The 26,289-nt window shown below is 39.7% G+C and overlaps 1 protein-coding gene across 2 annotated transcripts in view; it reads right to left on the bottom strand.

Moving 5' to 3' along the window:
• Positions 1–24,791, bottom strand: part of LOC145985297 (deubiquitinase otu-like) — a 72,469-nt gene extending 47,678 nt beyond the window's left edge. Inside the window, exons 1-5 of one of the 2 annotated variants that reach the window (XM_083119140.1) lie at positions 24,715–24,791; positions 24,025–24,175; positions 20,376–20,459; positions 14,601–14,698; positions 2,087–2,241 (exon numbers count right to left, since the gene is read on the bottom strand). In XM_083119140.1, coding sequence (XP_082975266.1) covers positions 2,087–2,241; positions 14,601–14,698; positions 20,376–20,459; positions 24,025–24,150 — 463 coding nt within the window. In that variant the 5' untranslated portion in view covers positions 24,151–24,175; positions 24,715–24,791. Of the gene's footprint in view, positions 1–2,086; positions 2,242–14,600; positions 14,699–20,375; positions 20,460–24,024; positions 24,176–24,492; positions 24,627–24,714 lie in introns of those variants that run through there. The other variant, XM_083119141.1, reaches the window with a different exon arrangement.
• Between the last annotated feature and the right edge of the window lie 1,498 nt (positions 24,792–26,289).

Here is a 26,289-nt window from a genome sequence, read left to right as displayed (position 1 = left end):
AAGAAATGTAGCAGGGCAATAAGATTGATATGTTGCAGTTTGTTGACCCATGAAATGCATCAATGATGACTGACTATGCTTAGCTGTTGATAACTGCATTTCACTTTTTAGTCCTGAATTTCAGAAAGTACAGTGATTTTGTTTTTTAGGGGGAACACACTGAGAAAACTTAAAATGCAAGAAAATGTGAACTCGAGGAACATCAAATTGGGGTATCACTGAATAGGAAAAATTCATTTCACATTTGGCTCCAATTTTCGGTACCTAATTTTGAGATCACCACCTTAATATCGAGAGCTTCATATATTTGGATCAATATTATTGAACGTGTTTTTTAAAACCATTACAATAACTCTTAAAAGTGTTACACAAGGAAAATGAACAAAAATAGATTTTGCTGGGGAAAGTTATCCATGTTTGGTTTGTGTAAAACAAGGTATTCAAGGAGTTATCGTGGGTTCAAACCTTCGAGCCCTATGACCAGGCAAAATCTCAATAATGTTGAAATCACTTCATCATGTGTTCATCTGTGATAACAACACACTGCTAATAATACAATATCATTCTAATGCAACTACATGCATAAAAATATGTAAGTGTAACAAGTAAAAATAAGCTTTTAACATAAAAAACATACAAAGTAAGAGCAATGTGGAGGATGTAACTCAACCATGGGAACTATCACACAAGAAATATATTTTAACACGTTTGCAGCTTATTTCTTACGTTGTTTGGAGTGTGATGTTCATAAGAATGCATATGAGAGACAGTTTGGAAGGCTAATTTCTGTGTTCTTAGTGCTCAGTTTTCGCAACATGTGCATCAAAGGAGTGCAAAAGCGAATTTTGGCATACATCAGGCATGATGTGATGTTTCTGCTTTTCACCTCTGCAACCAGGTAGCAAAAAAAAGTATATCTGTAAAGGTATGTTAGGGTTGAGTATCAGCAAAAATATTGGTTCAAATTGAATTATCCATACCAGCCTATACTTTCCCAGATTACTGTTGCATTGCAGGCCTGCAAAACATTTGTAGTGTCTAAATATCCTGAAACTTATGCAAAATGCATTTGCAATTGCACTGTGGGGAGAACTAGATTTTGAGATCAAATTATTTTCTCATGTAAAATTTTTATTTTAAACCAAAACTCTGGTAGATTGATATTGATATGGTTCCAATGCAATATTTATACATGTTGTTTTCCTCTAGCGTTCACATCATGTGGCTTCATCAGGGGATAAGACAAGAATAGCCAAAGTTTAAAACATGAGGGGGTAAGTTAGGTTAAAAATGTAAAAGACAGGGCACTGCATTTCCTTTTACCATTTTAACCTAACTTACCCTCCCCCCTTGACTATTCTTGTCTTATCTCCTGATGAAGCCACATGATATGGTGAGGGCTAGAGGAAAACTGTAAATAAGTACACGCCAAATCCAATTTCAAATTGTTACAATTTTTAAGTATTTTTAAGTATTGGTGGGAATCTGTTAGAATATCTAAATGATCATGTTTGGTTTGAATTGATATGAGCTCAGACATAGTCTGTATTTATTTCATTTTAAAAAAGTGATCTGTTTTTGGCTTTCATGTTAAAAGTTTTCTATAAGGCAGATAGGTTAGTTGAGATTGGAATTACTACAATTTAATGTGGAATTCGAACCACTGTGCAAATGCTCTACTGGGGATCAAACTGGAATACCCCTGGCTTCAAGGCCCTTTTTGGCTTTGAGTACATGTAGGCAATGGTACCTCACTTATGCAGACCACATTTGGGATGAAGACCTCTGATATTTGCAGTTTTTAATTTGATAACCTGCAGAAACAGGGCCAAAATGATGGCAACAGTATGAAAATAAAAGCCAAACAAAATGCTAGTCATTTACAGCACTTCAATAAATTTCCTTTACTTGAAAGAAGTCTAATATCCATAAAATTCAAGATACATTACATTACACACACTCAATGCACAAAAAAATATAAGACCAGCCCATATACTGAAGACATAAAAACATGACAACCCAACCTACTACACTCGTCAAGCATCTGGCAGCATCAATTCATACCAAAATAAAGAGAAATTCTTACATTGGCAATATCCTGCAGTGGCAATGAATGACTTTGCATAAACTGAATCGTAGTGGTTATCGTGAGAATAACACAACATTATCTTATCTTCAAAGCCATTTGCTGTGGCTTCATAAGGAGGTTTGCCAGCTTCTTTAAAAATGATGAAGTCACGTCTGGAAAGATACAAGGAGGAAAAACTGAGCGGACAGAAAAATTGGATGCAACAATTGTTATTGTAGTGTGCAGACTCTCAAGAAAAAACAAACAACTGTGCATTACAATTACTAGAATATAAAAAAAGGAAAGTCAAAAATTGTACTTACGTATGTGAGTATAGTGCTCTTAATTGTAGAACGACGTTTCAGAGATTGACTATCTCTTTCTTCAGGTTCGTATAAAAAACTAAGTACTTGACATAGTACTGCGTCAAAAATGTAATATGAGGATTGTGGTTAAGGGTTGGTTAGGATACATTTAAAATATTAAGTTTTTGCTATTAGAAGTACGTAAAAACCAAGTTGTTCCCTAAAAAAACTTGTACAGCAGACCTATTCACAGGTAAAAAAGCTAAAAATCTAAAAAACCTGCACGAATCACAATGCAACCTGCAGGTTTGGCCTTTCCTACCCAACTGTGCTTCTCAATCCACAAGAAGGTCAATTCTCCACGAATGTTTCCCCTCCCCTTAATTTTCTCGTTTCCCCTTATTACGTCACAAATCCAACGTAAATTCACGTTCCTCTCTTGCAGCTTGCATAACTTCCGGTGTGACGTGGAAACCGATATTGGGTTCAATCTTCCAGGTTTGATTGATTGATTGAGTTAAAATTTATGGGTGCGTCGGCACTTAAGGCCATTTCGCACCCTTCCGTGTATACGGGGTAATGTCCCCTTATCTAAAATTCTGACAGAACTTAAAAAAGGGGGTGTAAAGAGCCCCTTGGGAAAAACTAAAAGTGCAAGGTTGTAAAAACCTGCACGAGACAAACACAACACATTAAAAAGTCAGAATAAATTAAAAACCTCCTTACAGACGGTGGAAGAGTCCAGCTCTTCGCAAAAAACTAAAAACACATGATAAAATACTGCTGTCATCACCCAAGAGGGATGACAAACAGCCCGAAAGGTTAAAAGTCTGCCGGAGGTAAGCAAGATCGACACATTCAACGAGAATGTGTCGGATGCTTAAAATAACATTACAAGTACGACACAACGGAGGGTCCAGCCCTTGCAGTAGGTGACCATGCGTGAGACGGCTGTGTCCTATACGCAGGCGGGTAAGAATAACGTCTTCTCTCCGAGAGGGACGAGACGAGGAACGCCAAACACCTATGGTGGGCTTAACAGCGTGAAGCTTGTTCCACGTTTCCACATCCCACTCGGTCTGCCAAGTGTCAAGAAGGCGAGAACGGAACACATTCTGCAGGTCGCTAGCTGGCAAAAGGTGGACGAGAACGTCGCCATCTGCATCAGCAGACTTGGCGGCAGCATCAGCTGCTTCGTTCCCCTGGATGCCCACGTGGCTAGGGACCCAACAGAAGTGTACATCTGTGCTGGCAGATAAGGACACAAGCCGTCTGAATATGCGTTGCGCTACTGGATGCCGGGAATACGGCGAATCCAGAGACTGCAACACGCTGGTCGAATCACAGCACACAAGGACTTTCTTCAGACCATTGACGTCTGCAAAGTCCAGTGCCTTTAGAATGGCGTACAACTCTGCCGTATAGATGGAACAGGCAGGATGTAGCAAGTAACTAGAACTTTGAGAGTCTAGGACGAAGGCGCAACCAACTGATTCGAATGTCTTGGACCCATCCGTGTAAAACACATTAAAATTGGGGTGCTTCGCACGAAGTTCTAAAAACCGTTGCTGGTATACAACCATTGGTGTCTCTGACTTCGGAAGAGCAGTCAGAGAAAAATCGATAGAAGGTGCAGGAAACTCCCAGGTAGGGAGAGGCGGAATGAGTGGAGAGACGCCAGGAAGATCACTGTCAACACCAAGTGCTGACAGGATCTCGTCTGCACGAACACCAAATGGTCTAGTGACACTAGGGTGGAGCCGATACCTTGCCAGCCTACCCTCGTCTGAGATGGTGTGGAATGAAGGATGTGAAGGCATCGAGCGAAGATGGAGGAAGTAGTTAACTACCAGCCGCTGTCTTCGCAGAGACAGCGATGGCTCAGATGCCTCTACGTACAAACTGGCGACTGGACTGGTCCGAAAGGCACCAGTGCACACACGTATACCAGCATGGTGGACGGTGTCTAGGATGCGAAGTCTAGATGGGCGAGCAGAAGAATACACAACACATCCATAATCTAGCTTCGACCTGATGAGTGCACGGTATAGGCGAAGCAATACCGTCCTATCAGCACCCCAAGAAGTATGAGATAAAACGCGTAAAATGTTGAGAACTCGAAGACAAGAGAACTTTAACTGGCGAAGGTGAGGTAGCCATGTTAATTTATTATCGAAAATGAGGCCCAGGAAGCGGACCTCATTCACGAAGCACAGGGGAGATTTCCCCATGTACAGGTCAGGATCGGAATGACATGTACGTTGACGACAAAAGTGAACACACACGGATTTCTCGGATGAGAAGGTGAAACCTGTTTGGGAGGACCACTCAACCAAACGATTTATCGTCAGTTGGAGTTGACGAGAAGCTGACGCGAGATTCCGTGAGCGACAAAAGATCGTGAGGTCGTCTACATACAGAAGACCATGTACAGGGGCAACAATGCTTGCCATAACACTGTTCACTGCTATGGCAAACAGAGTCACACTTAATACGCTGCCCTGCGGGACACCGTTCTCTTGTTCGTGAAGATCCGAAAAGGAGTTCCCAACACGTACGCGGAAGAAACGATCAGATAAAAAGTTTTTAATAAAGTACGCCATATGGCCACGGACGCCCCAAGAATGGAGCTGCTTTAGGATGCCAAAACGCCACGTTGTGTCATATGCTTTTTGGAGGTCAAAGAAAACTGCAACTAAATGTTCCTTGTTGAGGAATGCATCCTGAATGTGTGTTTCCAGCTGAACCAGATGGTCCAGTGTGGAACGGTTGGAGCGAAAACCACATTGAAAATTACTTATCAAGCAGTTTTCCTCCAAAAACCAGGTGAGACGCTTGTTGATCATGCGTTCCATCAACTTGCACACACAGCTAGTTAAGGCAATAGGCCTGTAATTCGAGGCTGCGGTGCGTTGTTTACCTGGTTTCAGGATGGGAACAATAATAGCTTCTTTCCAGGAAGTGGGGAAAGAGTCCTCCAACCAAAGCCTGTTGAATACCGCCAAAAGGAAATTTTTGGCTCCAATGGGCAGATGACGAAGCATCTCATAGTGGATCTTGTCCACTCCAGGAGCTGTATTCTTTGAATCTCGAAGCGCCTGATCGAACTCCCGTTCAGTGAATGGAGAGTTGTATGGCTCGGTGTTATGACTTCGAAAAACGAGAGGGCGTCGTTCCTGACGGTCCTTCTCACGGCGGAAACGTGGTTCATAATTTTCCGAGCTAGACGCATCAGAAAACTGCGTGGCCAAGATATTAGCAATGTCTCCGGAATCTGTGTACAACGTCCCATCGTGCTCCAGAGCGCTCAGAGGAGTAGATGCACCCCCCTGGATGCGACGTACTTTGGTCCAAACGGCTTTCGACGAAGCCTGCTTCGTCAGAGAAGACACGTATTGGACCCAGCACGCCTTCTTACTGGCTCGAATAAGCCGACGGGCACGGGCACGCTTAATGCGGAACTGCTCGAGATTTGCGGCAGTGTGGTTCCTATTGAATCGATCTAGGGCATGATCGCGGTCCTTAATGGCTGCACCGATCTCCGCAGTCCACCAGGGGACTGGGCGTCGCCTCGCAGGTCCACTGGGATGTGGAATGGAGGTGCTTGCAGCATCATGCACTCTTGACACAAATATATCTAAGGCGTCGATGGCTGGCAAAGTCGACGCAAGATCGATTTCAAGGTCCACTGCACGCTCGAAGGCTTCCCAGTCGGCCCGACTGAGATTCCAGTGAGGGTGTTGTTCACGTGATTGCTGAAGATGTTCGAAAGTAAGAATGAGAGGGAAGTGATCACTCCCACAGAGATCAGGATGAACGCTCCAAGATGTGGTAGGAGCAAGGCTGGGACTGCAGAAGGACAAGTCCAACGCAGAATATGTGCCAGAGGAAGGACTGAAATATGTGGGAGTTCCATCATTCAGCAAAGTTAAACCTGATGCCTCACGGAATTGATCTACAATTTGACCCCGGGGCTCTGTACGAACGGAGCCCCACAAACGATGGTAGGAATTAAAATCGCCCAAAAGAACTACAGGAGACGGAAGTTGTTCGAATATACAAAGGAGGTCCTCAAGAGAGAATCGCTCCTCCCTTGTGATGTAGACACAGCACACAGATATTGGCTGTGGTAGATGGACCCGCACGGCGACAGCTTGGAGGGGGGTGGTGAGAAAGATTGGTGTTGAGTGGATGGTATCTCGAACACCGATTGCAACACCACCGTGTGCACGACGACCCTCAGGAAGCTTGTCGGTGCGGTAAAGCGTGTATCCGTTTAGAATCACTGATTCATTTGGACGAAAATGTGTCTCTTGGAGACATATGATGGCAGGGTCAAATTCAGATATTAAGATTTGCAGTTCCTCGAGATGTGTACGGAAACCGTTAAGGTTCCATTGGAGACAATAAGCCATAGCTGGAGGTATTATAGTTACCTTTTAAGGCGTACTCTGTTTCTAGGCCCTGTCACCTTGATAAATTCTTCATCCGCGGCTTCGTCCTGTATCATGTCCTCGGGTAAGGACACAGAGGGCGAAGGGGATGAAGGGGGAGTGGGGGCGGGTGCTTTTAGCGCCCGCCGGGCAGCTTTCAGCTGCGCTTTAAGTTTCAGGGTGGTCGATGCCGCCCTGACTGGAGAGCTACTGGACTTTAGAAAATATTCTTTAGTGTGCACCTGCTTGAACTTCTTCTCTGTGGAGCGAGGAGTGGTTGCTGGTTTCCGCGAAGCAGGACGAGCTACTACGGGAAGCGTTGTTGTTTGAGTTGCAACGTCGCTGGTTTGTACACCCACACTGCGACGGGTCAGAGCAGCTGCAGCAACTGTAGCGAATGGCACAGGTAAAGTGGTGCGTATACTTTCGCGGAGACGTTGTTTTGCTTCACCAGCTGAGATTTTCTCTGTGACGACCAACTCTCTGATTTTCTTCTCTTGTTGGAAAGAGGGGCAGTCACGATGCCAGACTGGGTGCTCGCCTTGGCAGTTAATGCATTTGGGACCAGAAGAACAAGGTTCGGTCCCATGCTCAGGCAGACTACACTTACCACAAAGGGCGGTAGTGGCCTTGCAGGAAGGCTGAGTGTGCCCAAAGTGCTGGCATTTGAAACAACGCATCGGGTTAGGGATGTACGGACGGACTTTGAGTCTCAAATATCCAGCCCGTACCCTGTCTGGGAGAGTGGTCGTTTGAAAAGTCAGGATAAGTGAAGCAGTTGGTACCAGTTCTCCGGACTTCCGCGTCTTTATTCGCTGCACTGCGGTGACATGTTGGTCTGAGAGTGCTTCAAGAATCTCTTCCTCCTCAGCATTTAACAGATCCCAGTGGCGAATCACACCTCTACTACTGTTAAGTTGACGGTGAGGTTCAACATTAACAGGGAAGTCGCCCAAAGATCTTAACTTTAAAAGGTTGTTGGTCTGGCGATCTGTGCTGGTCTGGATAAGTAGACTCCCGTTTCGAAGCTTTTTTATTTCTGGTACATCTGAACCAGCGGCGTAGTCTAGCTGTTTCTTTATCAGAAATGGTGACAGGTCCTTTAGTGTAGCAGCTCCATGTTTCTTGGTTGTTGCAGATTCATCGTTACTCTCGGTCTTCTGCACGATACTAATCACAAGATAACGTGGCACGTTACTTGTCCTTTCCAATAATTGAAGCGGGCTCGAAGGCCGCGCTCGTTTTGGCGGTTTCCCCCCGTTTGAGTTGTTTTTTGTACCCATATACAAAAAGATTTATTGTGGAGGGTCCATAAATTGTCGCCTCGACATGCCCTCTATGCCGAGGAAGGCCTACCCCCAAAAATGGAGGCTACTCGAGGACCAAACCGAAATCCCCGAGGCCACGTTCGCGACTGCACCTACCCCTGCAGCCAACACTGTCCCATCGGCACGTGCAACTCACACCTTGGGATAGGGGTTTTTTATCGAGGTTGTCTCCTCTAGCAGGACCCTTAGTTATAGGGAGGTCAAAGATATGGAGATGAATGACGTGATGGAATGGTGAAAACGTGAGATATGGATGTGAAGAATGAGTGAAATGATGAGATGAAAATGACCTCCCTACCTTACTTAATAGGGAGGTCAAAGATATGGAGATGAATGACGTGATGGAATGGTGAAAAACGTGATATGGATATGAAGAATGGGTGAAATGATGAGATGAAATTGGCCTCCCTACTAAGCCCCCTCGCCCCGTCAAGGCAGTCCTACATGGAGGGGGTCAATCTTCCAGGCTTTGTCCCATTTTTTTTGAGGAAATTGATCCCCCCTTCTTCCAAATTTCCTTTGTCCCTATTAAGATTATTCTCCCCCCTACAAATATCCGCTGTTTCATACACGTTTCTTCCTAATTTCCTCCCCTCTTTTCTCATTATCTCTTTTTTTGCGATTCTATGCCCACTTTCCAAAATGCGTTCTGAGAGACCCGTTTTGGGAACTTTTTCCCTTATGTCCTTTTCATGCTCGCTCCATCTTTTACCCATATTTCGGCCCGTCTGTCCTATGTACTCCTTCCCGCATTGGCATTCTATTCGATAAACCCCCTTCTGTTTTTCCGGTATTTCCCTAGTTGTCTTTCCTTTCTTATAATCGGTGAAGTATTTTTCTACATTCTTTGGTGCTTTCATCCCGCAAACGATTCCAAAATCTCTTGTTATTTTTCCGATTTTTTCCGATACGGATTGATGGTAAGGGATGCCAACGTACTTTACCCTCCTATTTTCGATTTTTTCCCCTTCTTTTTGATCCCCTTCCTCTTTATTGGTTTCTTTCCTAATAATTTTCTGTGCTCTCTCCGCTATCTTATCCATTTCTCTATATACGTCTTAATAAGGAATGCTATAGATTACATTTGGAAGTTAGTGGGGAACTAGACGAAGTGACGTGGAACCGCATTGAAGAGAGACACTTTAGAGCTGTGGAAAAAGCCAAATTTAGGGATAGTAATACTATAGAGAGGAAATTGATTAAATTAAAATTGAATAGGAAGGATAATTTAGAGAATAAGAAACAAAAAACAGAGGAGTTGGGAAATAATGAGAACATTTTAAATTTAACCCTCCTATTTTCGATTTTTTCCCCTTCTTTTCGATCCCCTTCCTCTTTATTGGTTTCTTTCCTAATAATTTTCTGTGCTCTCTCCGCTATCTTATCCATTTCTCTATTTGTATATCCATTTTTTAATCCTGTTTTTCTTATCCACTGAATTTCGTTGTCTTTTTCTTTTCCATTATTGCATAGTCTACCGGCCCTAATAAAAAAGTTAAGGAATACGTTTTTCTTTGTTATTTCGGGGTGCGCCGATTCCTTGTTAATATATAAGTTCCCCGATAGGGGTTTATGATGTACTCCTGTTCTAATCCTATTCCCTTCTTTCAAGATACTAAGATCCAGGAAATTGATTTTTCCATCGCTTAAGTTTTCCCTAGTGAAGTTTATTCTTTCGTCTTGTTTTTCTAATTCTTCAAATACCATGTTCAGTGCTACCCCCTTTCCTATAATCAAGATATCATCAACGTATCTCCCATAATATTTAATACCCATTCTCGTTTTTTCCAAAGCTGCCTTCTCAATGAAGTGCATAAAAATGCTCGCTACTATACCAGAAATGGGGTTTCCCATCGCCAAGCCTTCTTTTTGTCTATAAATACTGTCATTGACATAGAAAAAGTTATATTCCGTTACAAGGTTATACCATCGTACATATTCCCAAGCAGTTAGGATGTCTATTCCTTTTTCTAACAGCCACCTTAGTAAACAATCTCCCGCCCGCCCCCTCGGTACACTTGGGTATAAGTTAATAACATCAAAACTACTTATTGTATCCTCGTCATCAATTTCCAGATTCTCTATACATTCTTTAACTTCTACGGCATTCTTAACGCTATATTGGGTGTTCTCATTTACCCTCCTTATTCTTTTTACCAGCATTTTTGCTAGCCCATATCCCGGATGTTCGTATGTTGGTATAATAGGCCTAAGTGGTATGCCTTGTTTGTGTGTCTTAGGTATTCCAAAAGCAATTGGTATGTTGCCAACTTTAATTTCCTTAATAAGGATTTTCTTTTCGCTTGTGCCCAATGTAATGCTTGTCTCTACCCCTTTTTTGATCTCTCTTCTAATCTTATTAATAGGGTCTTTCTCTATTTTCTCAAAATCGTTAACTTTAAAGCTATCTTCTAATTTTTGGTGATATTCCTCTCTGTCCATGATAACCATCTTGTTTTCTTTATCCGACCTAATTAGAAATACGTTATTCGCCTTCACCCATTTTCTTACATTTTTTAAATCACGTTTTAGGTTTTCGTTTACTTTCTCTTTCCGTGTTCTATCTCCCTTTTTCATGTTCGTTTCCTTTTTGATTTCTTTTTGCAAGTGTTGTTCCACAATATTACATATCCTTTGTCTAACCTCAGTTTTATCCTCCCTTTCGTCAATAGTTGTTCGTTTCTGCTGCTATTATGAATTCTTCTTTTTCAAGTTTCTCTACCCCTATTGCAAATTTCTGCCCCTTGTTCATAATCCTAATCAACTCTTTAGGTGGTTCATGGGTGGTTAAATTTAAAATGTTCTCATTATTTCCCAACTCCTCTGTTTTTTGTTTCTTATTCTCTAAATTATCCTTCCTATTCAATTTTAATTTAATCAATTTCCTCTCTATAGTATTACTATCCCTAAATTTGGCTTTTTCCACAGCTCTAAAGTGTCTCTCTTCAATGCGGTTCCACGTCACTTCGTCTAGTTCCCCACTAACTTCCAAATGTAATCTATAGCATTCCTTATTAAGACGTATATAGAGAAATGGATAAGATAGCGGAGAGAGCACAGAAAATTATTAGGAAAGAAACCAATAAAGAGGAAGGGGATCAAAAAGAAGGGGAAAAAATCGAAAATAGGAGGGTAAAGTACGTTGGCATCCCTTACCATCAATCCGTATCGGAAAAAATCGGAAAAATAACAAGAGATTTTGGAATCGTTTGCGGGATGAAAGCACCAAAGAATGTAGAAAAATACTTCACCGATTATAAGAAAGGAAAGACAACTAGGGAAATACCGGAAAAACAGAAGGGGGTTTATCGAATAGAATGCCAATGCGGGAAGGAGTACATAGGACAGACGGGCCGAAATATGGGTAAAAGATGGAGCGAGCATGAAAAGGACATAAGGGAAAAAGTTCCCAAAACGGGTCTCTCAGAACGCATTTTGGAAAGTGGGCATAGAATCGCAAAAAAAGAGATAATGAGAAAAGAGGGGAGGAAATTAGGAAGAAACGTGTATGAAACAGCGGATATTTGTAGGGGGGGAGAATAATCTTAATAGGGACGAAGGAAATTTGGAAGAAGGGTGGATCAATTTCCTCAAAAAATGGGACAAAGCCTGGAAGATTGAACCCAATATCGGTTTCCACGTCACACCGGAAGTTATGCAAGCTGCAAGAGAGGAACGTGAATTTACGTTGGATTTGTGACGTAATAAGGGGAGGGGAAACATTCGTGGAGAATTGACCTTCTTGTGGATTGAGAAGCACAGTTGGGTAGGAAAGGCCAAACCTGCAGGTTGCATTGTGATTCGTGCAGGTTTTTTAGATTTTTAGCTTTTTTACCTGTGAATAGGTCTGCTGTACAAGTTTTTTTAGGGAACGACTTGGTTTTTACGTACTTCTAATAGCAAAAACTTAATATTTTAAATGTATCCTAACCAACCCTTAACCACAATCCTCATATTACATTTTTGACGCAGTACTATGTCAAGTACTTAGTTTTTTATACGAACCTGAGGAAAGAGATAGTCAATCTCTGAAACGTCGTTCTACAATAAGAGCACTATACTCACATACGTAAGTACAATTTTTGACTTTCCTTTTTTATATTCTGGATTTGTGAGTAACACGCGACTAACCTACAAAAATGCTATTACAATTACTGTGTGGTAAGGCACATGGTAAATAAAACTACCCTACAGATCAACACAAGGAAAAGAGCCTTTAGTCAAAAGCATTCGCGCATCTTCCCTTCGGTTCTTGGGGCTCGAGGCAGTGTTGCCAGGTCAGACTTGAAAAATCGGGAGATTATTCCTTGGGAAACCAGATCTGCTAAAACACACTGATCTAATAGTAGCTGATGAATGACTTTCTCTGGAAGTGAGGGGGGCATGGGCATGCACACTGGGGGGAAATTGCCCCTAATCTTGGACGACAGCAGATTTTTCCAGGGAGGGGCAAGCTAGGTATTTTTCCATGGAGGGATACAAGCCATATTACCTTGTAATAGTGTTGCCCCCTCAAAAAACACCCCTACATTTCAAAATGATCATGTTCCTGCATCCCCATAATTATTGATGTAAATTATTGTTACTGAAATCATACATACTTTTAGGTTAACATTCATTTACTGGGAAGGAGGGGGGAGTTGGCAGCTATCCTTGCACTCCCTTCTGGATGTCTGTCCCCATATAATTGTATAGAAAATTAAGTGCATTATTTCCTTTGCAATTGAACTATCCTGCTTCAGTCTCAGCAAATTTCTTGTTATTAACAATGAAACATATTGGGGAATTATACAGTACACCTTCCTTAATAATTGAAGGTAACAACGCTTATGCTGGGGTGTCACCTCCCCTCCCATCTATTAGAAAAAAATATGTACTGTATAAAATATATTGCCCATGCTACAAAGTCAGAGGTTCTACTTAGTAAGGCATGGATGTGTCATTACGTTTGTGCCATCTCATCAGTTCCTCATTCATTGTCCGTTACCCGTAGAGCCAAAAAAGGTTATGTAAAATAACCAAAATAAAAAAATAAGATTTTGGTGTGGATAAAATACAACCATCTAGAAATAGTAATGTAATAATAGTAATAAAGTAATAATTATTATTATGTTCTAGCACAATTGAGTAGCGTTTTGCATAATTTCACAGTTCCAACAGCCCTTTTCAAGACTGAGTGAAGTTCCACGAACACTTGTCAATTTCAAATTTAAATTCAATGGCAAAAGCTCGAGAACTCTTCCTCTTTAAGTCTTTTATGGTGCATCCAAACAGGAGATGTCTCTCAATAGCTTCAGACAAGAGAATTTTGTAGCAAAAAGGAAGTCATGATTGAAATCCTGTTCCAAATGATATATTGAATTTAATTTCATGAGGCTGTACCAAAAATTGTAATGGAGAACGTAGTTGCATGCAAGCAGGCTTAAGATGTTTCAGATTTAGATTATGTCCCCCTTGTCAAGGTGTTTCCTGTAAGTATTCCATTCTTGTTTTCAGTGTTTCCAGAAAAGACAATGGAGAAGACATCGATGAATAACATGACGACAATGAAAGCGAGGAACTCTTTGATTCAGATATGTCTCTTGTGGTGTCTTACCTACAGGTGTGCATTACACTCATGACAATCTCATTAAGTTGTGAACAGAACGAGACACGTGAAAACAACATCCTGCCTGATCAGATGGCAAATATTATGGAATATTAGCAGCATACCTTATACATACCAAACACATTTGCCAAATTCCATTTTGTTACAAACAATTCAATTCTCATGCGAAATATTAAAATTATACGCCGTGCTTCCAATATGGTGCCGTTACCTACCATGATCACAAATATGATGATGATCTCCAGAAAATTTAATATGTTGTAATTGATGTTACTAGTGTCATAAGAAATATATGTATATATCAAACACCAAGTTATTGTCAATATTCCTTCAATTCGTTAAAACCTTCACTGTCCCCCATTTTTCAATATGGCGGACTTAGCATACAGGTGATCGCCGGGAACTTTTGGTACGTTGTTATTAATGTTACAAATATGTTATATACCAAATTTCAGCTTGTTATGAATTAGTTCCTTTATTTTTCCTATTTTGACTGCACTAAAAGCTGATGGTGAAACATACATAAAAACTATATAGTAAAATCATTACACAAAAAGTTATGGGGTTTTAAAACCTGAACTACTAAAATAAATTTACAACAGTGTCTCCTTAATGAGCAAACAGTCATCCCCGAGATGGATTGAGCACAACTCTCTATTCAAATTCAGTTTCCACATTAAAAAACACTATTAAACCATGTTTCAACATTAAAAAACACTAGTTGCTGAAGTGTTTTCAGTGCATAATAAAACTGTCTTGGTCAGCAACACTGTAGTGTTTTTTACACAAAGTAAAAGAAAAATAAATGAAAATCATGATAGGGGTAATTTGTAGGCACACATAAGCAGAAATACATACTTGTACATTAGAGACATGGCACTCATTTCCACCTGTCCTCCCCATTCTTTTGGATTGTACAACTGCATGAGGTGATCTTCCAATGGCCTCTCAACAAACTGGAATGTCATACAACAAATGTTAGATATATGTAAAAAAAGAAAGACAACAATAACATCAGAACATTCCAATGAAATGTAGACCTCCACGTCAGTGTTTGCACTATCAGCAAGTGAGGCACTCGTGGCCATTTTGTTGGCATCGTAGTGTGTCGCAGCAAGCTCACAACAGTTTCCGTAATTTAAGTGATTTACTTACCAGATTTATAAAAGGTGGTGTTGAAGCTAGTCACCTTTGATACATCTTTATTAAGACACCCACTAACGTAAGCTGGCGAGGGGGGCCAGAAATATATTTTTACAGAGGGCCTGAAAGCAGACAGGATACTGTTAAGTGATTACGTATTGTGTTTTTCTAGTAGTGGAACCCTGAGTTTACATTTTCCCACATTATACATTAAATCTTCATGGTCCCAACGTAGCAAAATGTTATAAAATTTTCTCCGATTTTACATTTTCCCATATTTTAAGTTCTTTCAGCTTGGTCCTCTGAAAAACGTAAAATCGACTCTCCACTGTATATTCAACTGCAAAGTGTGTTATGGCTCAGTAAATCTTTTCTACTGCACATCATGTATTTATTAATGATGAATATGTGATAACTCAATCGGCATGTGAAGTTCAAAGGCGATTTGAAACAAGATTCCCACATGTAAAAGTTTCATGCGATTTTTATCTCTGGGGTAGATTAAAAAAATGATGTATGTAAGTAAAATCCACACACCCTGAAAGAACTGAAACGTAACATCCCCAAAGAAATTACAAACATAAATCAATGGAAACTGCACCAAGTTATGGGTAACTTCATCAAGAGGTTTCAAAAATATCTTGTCAATGAAGGTGGCCACTTTCAGCACCTTCTTTCATAAATTGGTTAAGTAAACAAATTACTCATTAAACTAGTTACGGAAACTTGCACGCTTGATTCACTGACACACTACAGTGCCGACATTCGGCTGTGAGCACTTCGCAAACACTGGCACAGTGGTCTAAACTTCGTTTAAACATTTTCAGGCAACAGAGTTTTGAGGACCAATGCTTTCCATTTGGTGATGCCTCGCCAGGGCAACAAGTCCCATCGCCACCGTTCACTGGATTTTGAGACCGGAATATGCTACTATCAGTTTTAAAGCAGCTTCCCAATTTCCTAATGAGATCAAAACCAAAATTTTGGAACTTCCACTGGGGACTAAACCCAGGAATGTGTGCATCAAACGGGACCATGCTAAACATGCAGCTACATGGAAGATCAGAGCATCAATATCCCCACCATATAAATTAAGAGGTAAAAAAGTGCATTCCTAATTAGAAAAAAAATAGGAAAGAAGAACAAGATAATGGTGTCTGTCAAATAAGAAGGTGCACTAAGAAGGGGAAAGATAGGAACAGTACTTTGAACTAATTGTGCCCACAAGTGAATTCATCCAAAAGCTCCAACTGCAGTTACTATGTGTGAAAGAAGGCTAACGATATTTTAATTTAGCATCTTATCTTATTTTCCTGTAGTTTACGGTTATTACAAGCATAAGAAAACAGTTTTTCTTTGTGACGTTTCAGGAGAACACACGCTCCTTTCATCAGACATTTATTTTCATTTTGACTAAAGATACAGTTATAACACTGGTTAGTAATTTTTTAAACAAAAAGAATCTGTTATATAATGGATGTTGTCAATGTTACATTGTTGTAATATAGCAACTTAACTGTGAAAAAAGCAGTCTCTTTTATTTTTATTTCAGATTTTTTTTTTTTACCGTAAACTACAGGAAAATAATTCTATAATGCAAGCAATCCGTACATACAAGAAAAACTAGCATCTTATCCACCAGTTGTATCTGACTGCAATGATGATTAGATGAAATTGATGAAGGGAAACACCCATGCACAGACAGGACTTGAATCTATGGTGGCAAGATCATGAAAATCAATGAATACAGCCCCCAAAGCAAACAAGACATGAAAAAGTATTAACATTTCCACTATGTTCCTAAAATGCATTTTTGTGCACACCTGGCAAAACCATAGCAAAAATTACTTTCTTATACCACATTTCTTAGATTCTAAGGTGCCCCTTTTTTTCTTCTTGGATGTTGAAAATTTAAGCGTGCCTTGGATATACCATGGTATTAATATAATATATCTGTACAATGGAGTATTTGCCAATTTCAATATACAAGTTTTTCCTCAATGTTTTACCCAAATTCCGGTATTCATAAAAATCACCCTTAACCTTTTTCCGCCCAAGCATCTCGAACGAGATACCCAAATGTAACCCTCACTGTCCCAAGCATCTCTATCGAGACGCTGTGTCAAGGTCGTAGTTTTCACGTTATAACTTTTCTATTTTTGGCTAGAATTTCGATTTTATTTTTTTATATTGTTCCTAACACATGTATTTAACAGAAATGTTTTTTTTGCATATTTTTTTGTCTTCATGAAAATGGAGGGGTAAAGGCAGGAAAAGGTACTTCTCTTTTGTGGATCTTTTCAACGTCAAATTTTTGCTGACAAAGGAAGACCGGCTTTGTTGTTCTAAAGCAATGCTTTTCACTCCCTCCTGCTAAGTGCATTCGAAGGAAGCTTGTTTATCAGTATCCGATGTCAAAATGAAAGTTTTCCGTGAGGGCGCAAGCAGGGGGTGGGGGAAGACTGGTTGTTGAATCTGCGTTGTGAGAATGGAATTTCGAAGCACGCTGAAGGAAACCTTTGTTTTTGTTTTTTCTAGCACAAGTGTCCACAAGTGGCAACAGGGGTTACCCAGCATTGTCTAAAAATAGAATTTCAAGCAGCTGCAAGAATTGGCGCTCATTTTTCACTACGTTGTAGCTTTTCGTCCGTGAATGTTGTGCATAGGTGTCGTTTTGTGCCCAAGTGCAAGGACATTTTTTGGGTGGTGACAATTTTTTTAAATAATTTTTGGGAGTTTTCTCCCTTCCCCCTCCATATATACGCCAGATTTGCATAAATTTTGCATTTTGACATTTTTTCGGGGGGCAGGGGAAACACCATTTTTTTTTTTAAAGAAAAGTGTTTTTGAGGGGATTTCCCCTCTTTCCCCCTCCATATGTATGCCGGATGTGCATAAATTATATATCGTCTGAATCTGTGATTCATTCTGCGTACAACGGTATATCTTTCATATCTCTAGGGCATTTAGTTTCTGAGCTATAGTCATTTCAATGTAACTCTGCATTTTGAAGCTTGAATCAGTGGCGTGGCGACCATTCATTCCTTTTGGGGGTACAACTCAAGTTACATTGGTCATATGATAATAATGCAAATATTTTTGTGTTCCTTACATGTCAGCAATAATTTCTATGTGCATTTTGAACTTTTCATATCCTTTTTCCAGGGGGGGGGGGCAGAGGGGAGAAACCCCATTTTTAAAAAAAGTATTTTCAGGGGATTTACCCCCTTTCCCCCTCCATATATATGCCAAATGTGCATAAATTATGTATCTTCTGAATCTGTGATTCATTCTGCGTACAACGGTATATCATTCATATCTCCAGGGCAAATAGTCTCTGAGCTAAAGTCATTTCAAGGTACCGCTGCATTTTGAAGCTTGAATCAGTGGCGTGCCGACCATTCCTTTTGGGGATACAACTCAAGTTACATTGGTCATATGATAATAATGCAAATATTTTTGTGTTCCTTACATGTCAGCGATAATTTCTATGTGCATTTTGAACTTTTCATATCCTTTTTTTCGGGAGGTGGAGGGAAAAACCCCATTTAAAAAAAAAATCAGGGGATTTCCCCCTTTCCCCCTCCATATGTGCGCCGAATGTGCATAAATTATATATCGTCTGAATTTGTGATTCATTCTGCGTACAACGGTATATCGTTCATATCTCCAGGGCAAATAGTCTCTGAGCTAAAGTCATTTCAAGGTACCGCTGCATTTTGAAGCTTGAATGAGTGGCGTGCCGACAATTCCTTTTGGGGGTATAACTCAAGTTACATTGGTCATATGATAATAATGCAAATATGTTTGTGTTCCTTACATGTTAGCGATCATTTCCATGTACATGTCGACACTGTCATGTACTTTTTGCTTGAGGGGAGGGTGGGGGAACAAAATTTTTTTTTCCCCGAAATTTTGGAATTTTGAGAGATAGGCCCCTCCCCCCGCCACATATACGCCGAATTTGCAAAAATTTCATATAGTCTGAATCTCTGGTTCATTCCGCGTACAACGGTATATCACTCATCTCTCTAGGGCAATTAGCCTCCGATCTACACTCATTTAATTGAAACTCTGCATTTTGCTCAAAATCGGCTCGGGACAGAGAGGCTTACATGTGAAAAAGGCCTTGGAAGGTTAATGAAATTTTCTTATGATTGTATTGTTAATGATAAATGTAAAAATGTAGCAACAATGTAAATGTTCTAATAAGTACTGAAGTTATTAGTTCACTGCACTTTTTTACTCTCTCTGCACTCACGCATCTAGTTGGTTACATGGTGCAACACTGACTTGTCTTCTTCGTTGATTTGCTGTCTGCACCATTTGCACTACATTCTGAAGCAGGGTAGTACGTGGTCACGTGATGCGTCCTAATCAACCAAATCAACAATTAAAGTAGCAGACAGGCATTTGTTGAATCTTCTGAACTTGAACACCGCTTTCGGTCTAGTTGGTTGAACGTAATTTCCTTGCACCACCCTGACACTGGATACACCTGCAGTGCACCGAGTGTCAAAAAGTGCAGCCAACTAGACGAGACTAATGACATCTTGGGTAATGGTTCAGATTGTTTTATGATTATTTTTTTTTCAAATTCTCCTAGCAGGAAGACTAATTACCGTAGAATTTTGGCAATCATTGTCACACAACATTTCAACTTTGCTTAAAAAGTAATGAGCACTGTTTGGATTTAGAAAAAAAGTTATGTTGAAATAAATAACTTATTGAACAAAATCTTAAGTAATCACTAAAACTCCACAGTATGTGTCAACAGAAGTAAATTTAAATCGAACCATGTAAAAATTGCATTTGTAGCATGATGAAATGGCAATAAAACAAAAAGGAACTTGGGCCGCATCTCGAAGACATGTGGTATTTGAACCCTTTGACATATGGTATTATAAAAGCCACATGAGGAATATAATATATCCTGCATTTAGAGTACACGAAATACAATTGCATTAGTTAAAATTACTTCTGCATACGTGAATCTACTTGCATATAGTACTGAAAAGAAAATTATTTATATTGTTTTTAACTTTAGCAGTCAACAATGCTGATAGAACTTAGTTACACAACAGACATATGGGGTTTTGCTTAAAGAAAAATTACAACATACCACTACTGACACAAGAGAGCATATGATTTTTTTTTTGTTAGAAATAGAGAAAGATTGTTTCATACATCAAGAGTTCTTGAAGAGCTGTAGTGTCATGGAGTAAGGTAAATACACGAACATAAAGCTTATACAGCTCTGACACATAATACATACAAAATGTAGAAAAAAAGCATCATAGGAAATACAGATCTTGGTTTTAGTGCAATATCATGCTTCTCCTTCAAAGAAGAAAAAAATATTTTCCATAAAGTCTCTAACTGCAAAACTTTGTACATCAAATCTGAGCAATATTGAGTATTTGAAAACCAATTTAGACATATTTTAGAACAGATTCAAAAACTGTATAAACTAACAATAATAATTTTTACCTGAGAAAACTGGTCTGCATGTCTCTCAATGTAATGAATGCAAGACAATCTGACTCGCATATGATGAACCTGAGTATAAAATACCTAGGAGAAAAATGCACAGTTATGAGGTGCATATTATGCAAACATACAAATAACAAATTCAAATATAGGAAGACATCCTTTTAACACAGTACAATATTCCTGATTGAATACCTGGATTTATAACATGACACAATATGTGCTTATTAAAATTTGGCATGCCAATGAATGGAATTCATGCAATCTAGAAGGAACACAAATTTGCTGTAATTGGCCATCCACCTTCGGTATTATAAAATTTAATTCTATTATTACTAGAAAAGGTGTCTCAAGATTACCAGCATCCAGACAGAGAGGTTTGAAAGCCAAGTTTTGATTCTCTCCCAAACAAATATCTATGGTGAGTTGGTGTTTTAAGTCCACTTGATGCACAGTAAGGCTAATCGGGACTGGACCTACAGTTTAAAGTGGGATCCGAACCACTTGTGCCTCCACCAGGTATCGAACTCGGGACCCCTTGAGTACAAGGTGGAGATGCTACCACTGCGCCATCGGGGAGGCCGAAAAGAAATATCTACCTCCTTTAACCCTACTTCCTTGTGTGATGATCAGGTTAGCTATGGTAGTACTCACAAAACCCATTATGGTACTAATCTGATATTCCCCGGACAGATTTATTCAATTTTACAGAAGGAACTACTTACAGTAATAAGTTCCTGTAGCATTGTCTAACATCTGGAACGTGTTTTGTGTGATGTGGGAATGTTTCATAGCGGAAATTCATGTTCTTTGTTGAAAATTAATTCTCCGACGGACAATAGCGTTTGGTGCATACACCTTTGGTACATTGCATTTTGTTCACGTTCATTGGGTATCCAGCGTTTCGAACTGTCTGTGTTTGCAACGGAAGTTAGAAACATGACGTGTCGTGGATGCGTGGTGAAATTCGTACCGGGTGTGGAAGATCCAGTGGATTTATTAATTTAATTGAACACGGGATCGTGAAGAAAGGAAAGTCGAAAATGTGGCAGTGAATGTAAGCTACTCTTTAGAAGGAATGGGCTGTGGGTATATGCCTAATATGACGTGTCATGGATGCGTGGTGAAATTCAGGTATGTTTTCCGTATCCTGGAAACTGCTTTCTTCAAATTTAAAAGTTTGGGGCTCATTTGGGGGCAGGTGACTCCGGCCAATTTCTAACATGCCTTTAACAGGGACTCTATATAGAAAGCCAGGGAGCCGGAGCAGAGGCGGGGCCGTGGCAGCGGGCGGTAGGTCAATTGCCCCAGGGGCGGAGCCTGAAGTCGGTGGGAAATTTGGACTGAAAAATTTCAAACGAAAAAAAAAAAAAAGTTTAAATTACCCACCAATTCCGGGACGGATAGCCCCAAAAAGCATTCACAGATAGCACCATGAAACATTACAATTTTCTTCGTAAAACAATGAGAAAAAGTTTTTTTTAAGAAAAAATTGGATCAGATGAGCTTTGTTCACAGGTATTTCTTGGGTTCCGAAGGTTGAAACACTGCATAACGAATGAAAATCAACAAAACACAAGCACGACGTGCGATTATGTAGGAAGGTGTACGTGCCATATTGGGTCTCAGGCAAGCGAAAAGACTACGAGAAAGAAGTACTCGTAATGCGAAAAATTGCAATTACTTTGATCAAATGTCAAAAATTGACAAAACGAACAAGTTATAGGTGTTCGGGGAATATCAGATTTTTGACCTAATTATTATTTTGTGTTTCTTGTACTAAGGGTTGCCAGATTGTCCCCTTTTTTAAAGAAATGTTCCCGTATCCCGAAAAATGTTCTAGGGATGCCCATTTGTCCCGTATTTAGCTAAAAATATAATAAGTGAATGAGAATAGGTCATGTTCTGAATTTTATAGTAATGCATTGGGATAAAATGTCTTCTTAAGGGACGCCAACAGTTCACTCAAATATTAATATATTTTGTCAAAATGTTAAAAATTAGGGATTAACAATGCTTTAAACAGCAATTAATTTTGTAATATTTAAAAATGTTCTAAAAAATAAATTTGGTAACACTTTACTATGCCGGAGACGGATTTCGGTAAATGTTTACTGTCCTTCGGACACCTATAACTTCTGAGTTTCATCAATTATTGACATTTCTACTTACCTATCTGCTTCGCAGATCATTTTTTAACGTGTATTCACGTTTTTTTAATCATTTTTTTTTAAAAAAAAGTGTTTGTAACTGCAGAACGTACGTTTCCGCAAATGGTTTGTGGGGCTATGTGTCAATGGTCCGCTATGCGAGAATGGTGTGTGGGGCTACGCATATTTTTTTCGAAACCAATTTTTAACTATTGTAAGCTATTGTGACCCTACCTAACCTAACCTTACCGGAAATGGTTCATGGGCTATGTATGAATGGTTCGTGGGGCTATGTGTCAATGGTTGAATTTCCGCTATGAAACATTCCCACATCACACAAAACACCTTCCCCATGTTCGACAATGCTACAGGAACTTATTACGGTAAGTAGTTTCTTCTGTAAAAATAAATAAATTTGTCCGAAGGATAGTAAACTAGTACGGTACTAGTTTACTATCCTTCGGACAGATTTCTTCATTTCTACAGAAGAAACTACTTACCGTAATAAGTTCCTGTAGCATTGTCGAACATGGGGAAGGTGTTTTGTGTGATGTGGGAATGTTTCATAGCTGAAATTCATGTTGTTTGTTGAAAATTAAATCTCCGACGGAGAATAGCTAGCCCCACGAACCATTGGTGCGTGGATAGGTTAGTTCTGTTAGGTTAGGAAACATAGTTAAAATTTGGTGTCGTGTTAGTATCAGGATCTAGAAATTGGAAATAATTGCGAACCATTGGCGCTAGCCCCACGAACCATTGACGCTAGCCCCACGAACCATTGGCACGTGGTTAGGTTAGGCAAACATAGTTAAAATTTGGTGTCGTGGTAGTATCAGGAATATATATATTTGGTTGTGAAACAAAAAAAATAGCGAAAATCGACAGTTTCCATTCCGAAAACTAATGCCTTATTTTCGCTTATTTTGCAATTTCTAGATGTTCTACACCTTCAGGAATGTTCCGCGAAGCAGATAGGTAAGTATGAATGTCAAAAATTGACGAAACGAAAAAATTAGAGGTGTCCGAAGGATAGTACATTTTTACTCAGAATAGTACGTTAGCAATGTAAAAAATTGCGAAATAAATCATTGATAGGTGTCTCCGGTATAGTAAAGTAGTACCATCAATTTAACTATATCCATGCCTATATAATCTGTATGTCCAGTTTCTTTTATTTTAGAAATCTGGCAACCCTACTTGTACTATAATGCTTTTACTTGCAGTTATAATACATTATATCATACAGGGCAAGAATCACAGTTTACTATCAGATTGTGTTACCTTATTAGGCCAGACATTGTCCACTGCTCATAATAAAATACATATTTTCTGAGAAACTATTTCTAAACGACAATTTTTCCATGAAAAACTTGGGGGGGGGGGGGGAATCGAGGACTGTCTGACGTCTATCTCACATGGTCCCAACCGATCAAAAATGATACTCCACAACAAATTTAAAATGGACACTTGGAAAACAATCTCACAAATTAATCATTTACCTGTTCTGACACGGCTCGAAAGAGACAGGACCCATCTCCTGCAGTGTGTTTTCGATAAAAACCCTGTGACTCTAGCCACTGGTCCATTGGTTCGGCAACTTTAACATAAGATCTTCTGGGGGCCATTGTTTTCTCTAAATTTCTTCTTAAACTGCAACAAACAAACCACTAATCACGAAGACAAGTACAAATAAAAAATGATGATAAAAAGCTGTCGTATGATAAATGTTATAACCGTTGAATTTTTACAATCATTTTTGTTTCTTGGAAATCACGTAAGATTGAATGTGCCTAGATTGGAAATGACGTTTCTGCAATTTACGAATTATCTCTACGTACAAATAATACTGACAAATTTATTAAAAATGAAAAGCCCTACTTTGTAATTTACATTTTAAAAACAATGAACCCTGCAATTTAAATCTTAAAAACCATCTCTCCCACTTAGACCATAGAAATTGCATGTACATTTTTGTTCAACAGGTGCTCCTAGTTTCTTTGACATTACACACGTGACTCATTACGGAAAGAATTTCTTTTCATTGAAAGCTTACTTCTGCTTTAATTTGATACCAAAATAAATGATGTAAATAATCCCTACGCATCAGAAATTCCAAAGTAATCTGAGTTTCATACACAGTACTTAAAAGTAATAAAAAATAGCACTCTGTTAACAATTCTTGCACATACCTTTTGTACCGTCTGCCGCTTTAAAAAACCTAAACAGTATGATAACATAGTTGCCAGTACACTCGACTCGCTAGATGTTCGAAATTTGCTTTTCGAATGGATGGACATTTGCTGAGCTGAACAAATTCGCCATTGATATAATTGTAATTATATATTATATTTATACATATAAAGCATATTATTTCGTAAGTGTAGTTTATTGGCTGATAACAGTTATATATTCCGTTCATTCGGTGTGTGTTAGTAAATCGCAGTAATCGACATTGACTGTTGCCAACTTGGATCGTATAGAACCAGACCTAGTCCTTTTACGCTGTTGATTGGAAATGCTCCAAGGAGCTTTTTAGATCTACGAAGGAAGAATCTAATATAGGACGTAGGGGTAGGGGTGCTTGCGCACCCCCTAATTTTCTTCCGCACTCCTCCAACACCCTCTATTTAAAATACATGTTGAGAAATTAAATCTTACAGTGTCATCTGTCGTAATCACATTGAGCGCCCGAATGTTAGGTATTGTAGTGAGACCGCTGTTATTGCATTCAACAGCTTGGCATTGAAAGACAAGCCGCATATCTTTTTCCGTACTGATTGATTGATTGATTTAGTTTATTTTACTTCGCGTTTTGTGCCTCTTGGCTAATTTGCGAAGATGGGGATGAGTGATGAAATGATGAAATTGATGAATGGACATTCACAAACAACCAAGCCCGACCGGGATTCGAACCCGGGACCCTTGGCGTCGCAGCGCGATGTGCTAACCTCTTTTTTTATTTTTTTTTATTTAAAAGGAAAGCCCCCTAAGCGGAAGCTTCCCCCATCACATTCACTCATATCATTTACATTTCTCAGGACTCTTCAGGACAGACAATCACAAATACCCATGCCTTACCCGGGACTCGAACCCGGAACCCCTGGCGTTGTAGCGCGCTCTGCTAACCACTTCGCCACGGAGGTCGACTCTCGGCCACAGGGTCGGGCTTTTTCCGTACTGTCGGCAGTCTCTAGAAAGAGCTGAGGTCGCTGTTTTTTTATTTCGTCAGTATTGTTGTTAAGAATTGTTTCTTATTTTGTTTTTAAGTGGCCTGTTTATGTTTTTTCGATATTTGCCTACAGCTCAGAGTGTTCTTCTTTTTTGGCCTTGTTGTTAAACGGTTTTATTGTCCACCTACTTGTTCCTCTTTTCTCAAAGTTCCACTGGAACAAAAATTTCAAGTGCTTTGAAGATATCATCAGGTTATGCTCGGGAAATTATTTAAGGCGAGTTGTATCGTGACTGGTAGTTTACTTGTTAGTTTTAGTACGTTCTGTATGTTCCACGCAACATGTTTAGTAAAGTACTATCTTAGACTTTGACGAGTAGCCAAGAAATGGTTCAGTTCGTTGATGGGGATAGTGCAGCAGAAAGGGGATTTTAACAAAGATGAAGTTGCCGTGCACTTCGCGTTTTGTCATGTCACAGCAGCATCTGTAGCGCAACCACAGGGGGCAGGGGGCATTACCCCCAAACCTTGGTCAGACATCAATTCTATGGGGGACAAGAGGGCAAACATTGAAGTAAAATAAAAGCAAGGCTAG

This window comes from Lepisma saccharinum, chromosome 3, assembly GCF_977018435.1.
Source record: "Lepisma saccharinum chromosome 3, izLepSacc3.1, whole genome shotgun sequence".
NCBI lineage: Eukaryota > Metazoa > Arthropoda > Insecta > Zygentoma > Lepismatidae > Lepisma > Lepisma saccharinum.
The sequence above is the reverse complement of the archived record's forward strand: the minus strand, read 5'-3'. Positions and strand labels throughout refer to the sequence as shown.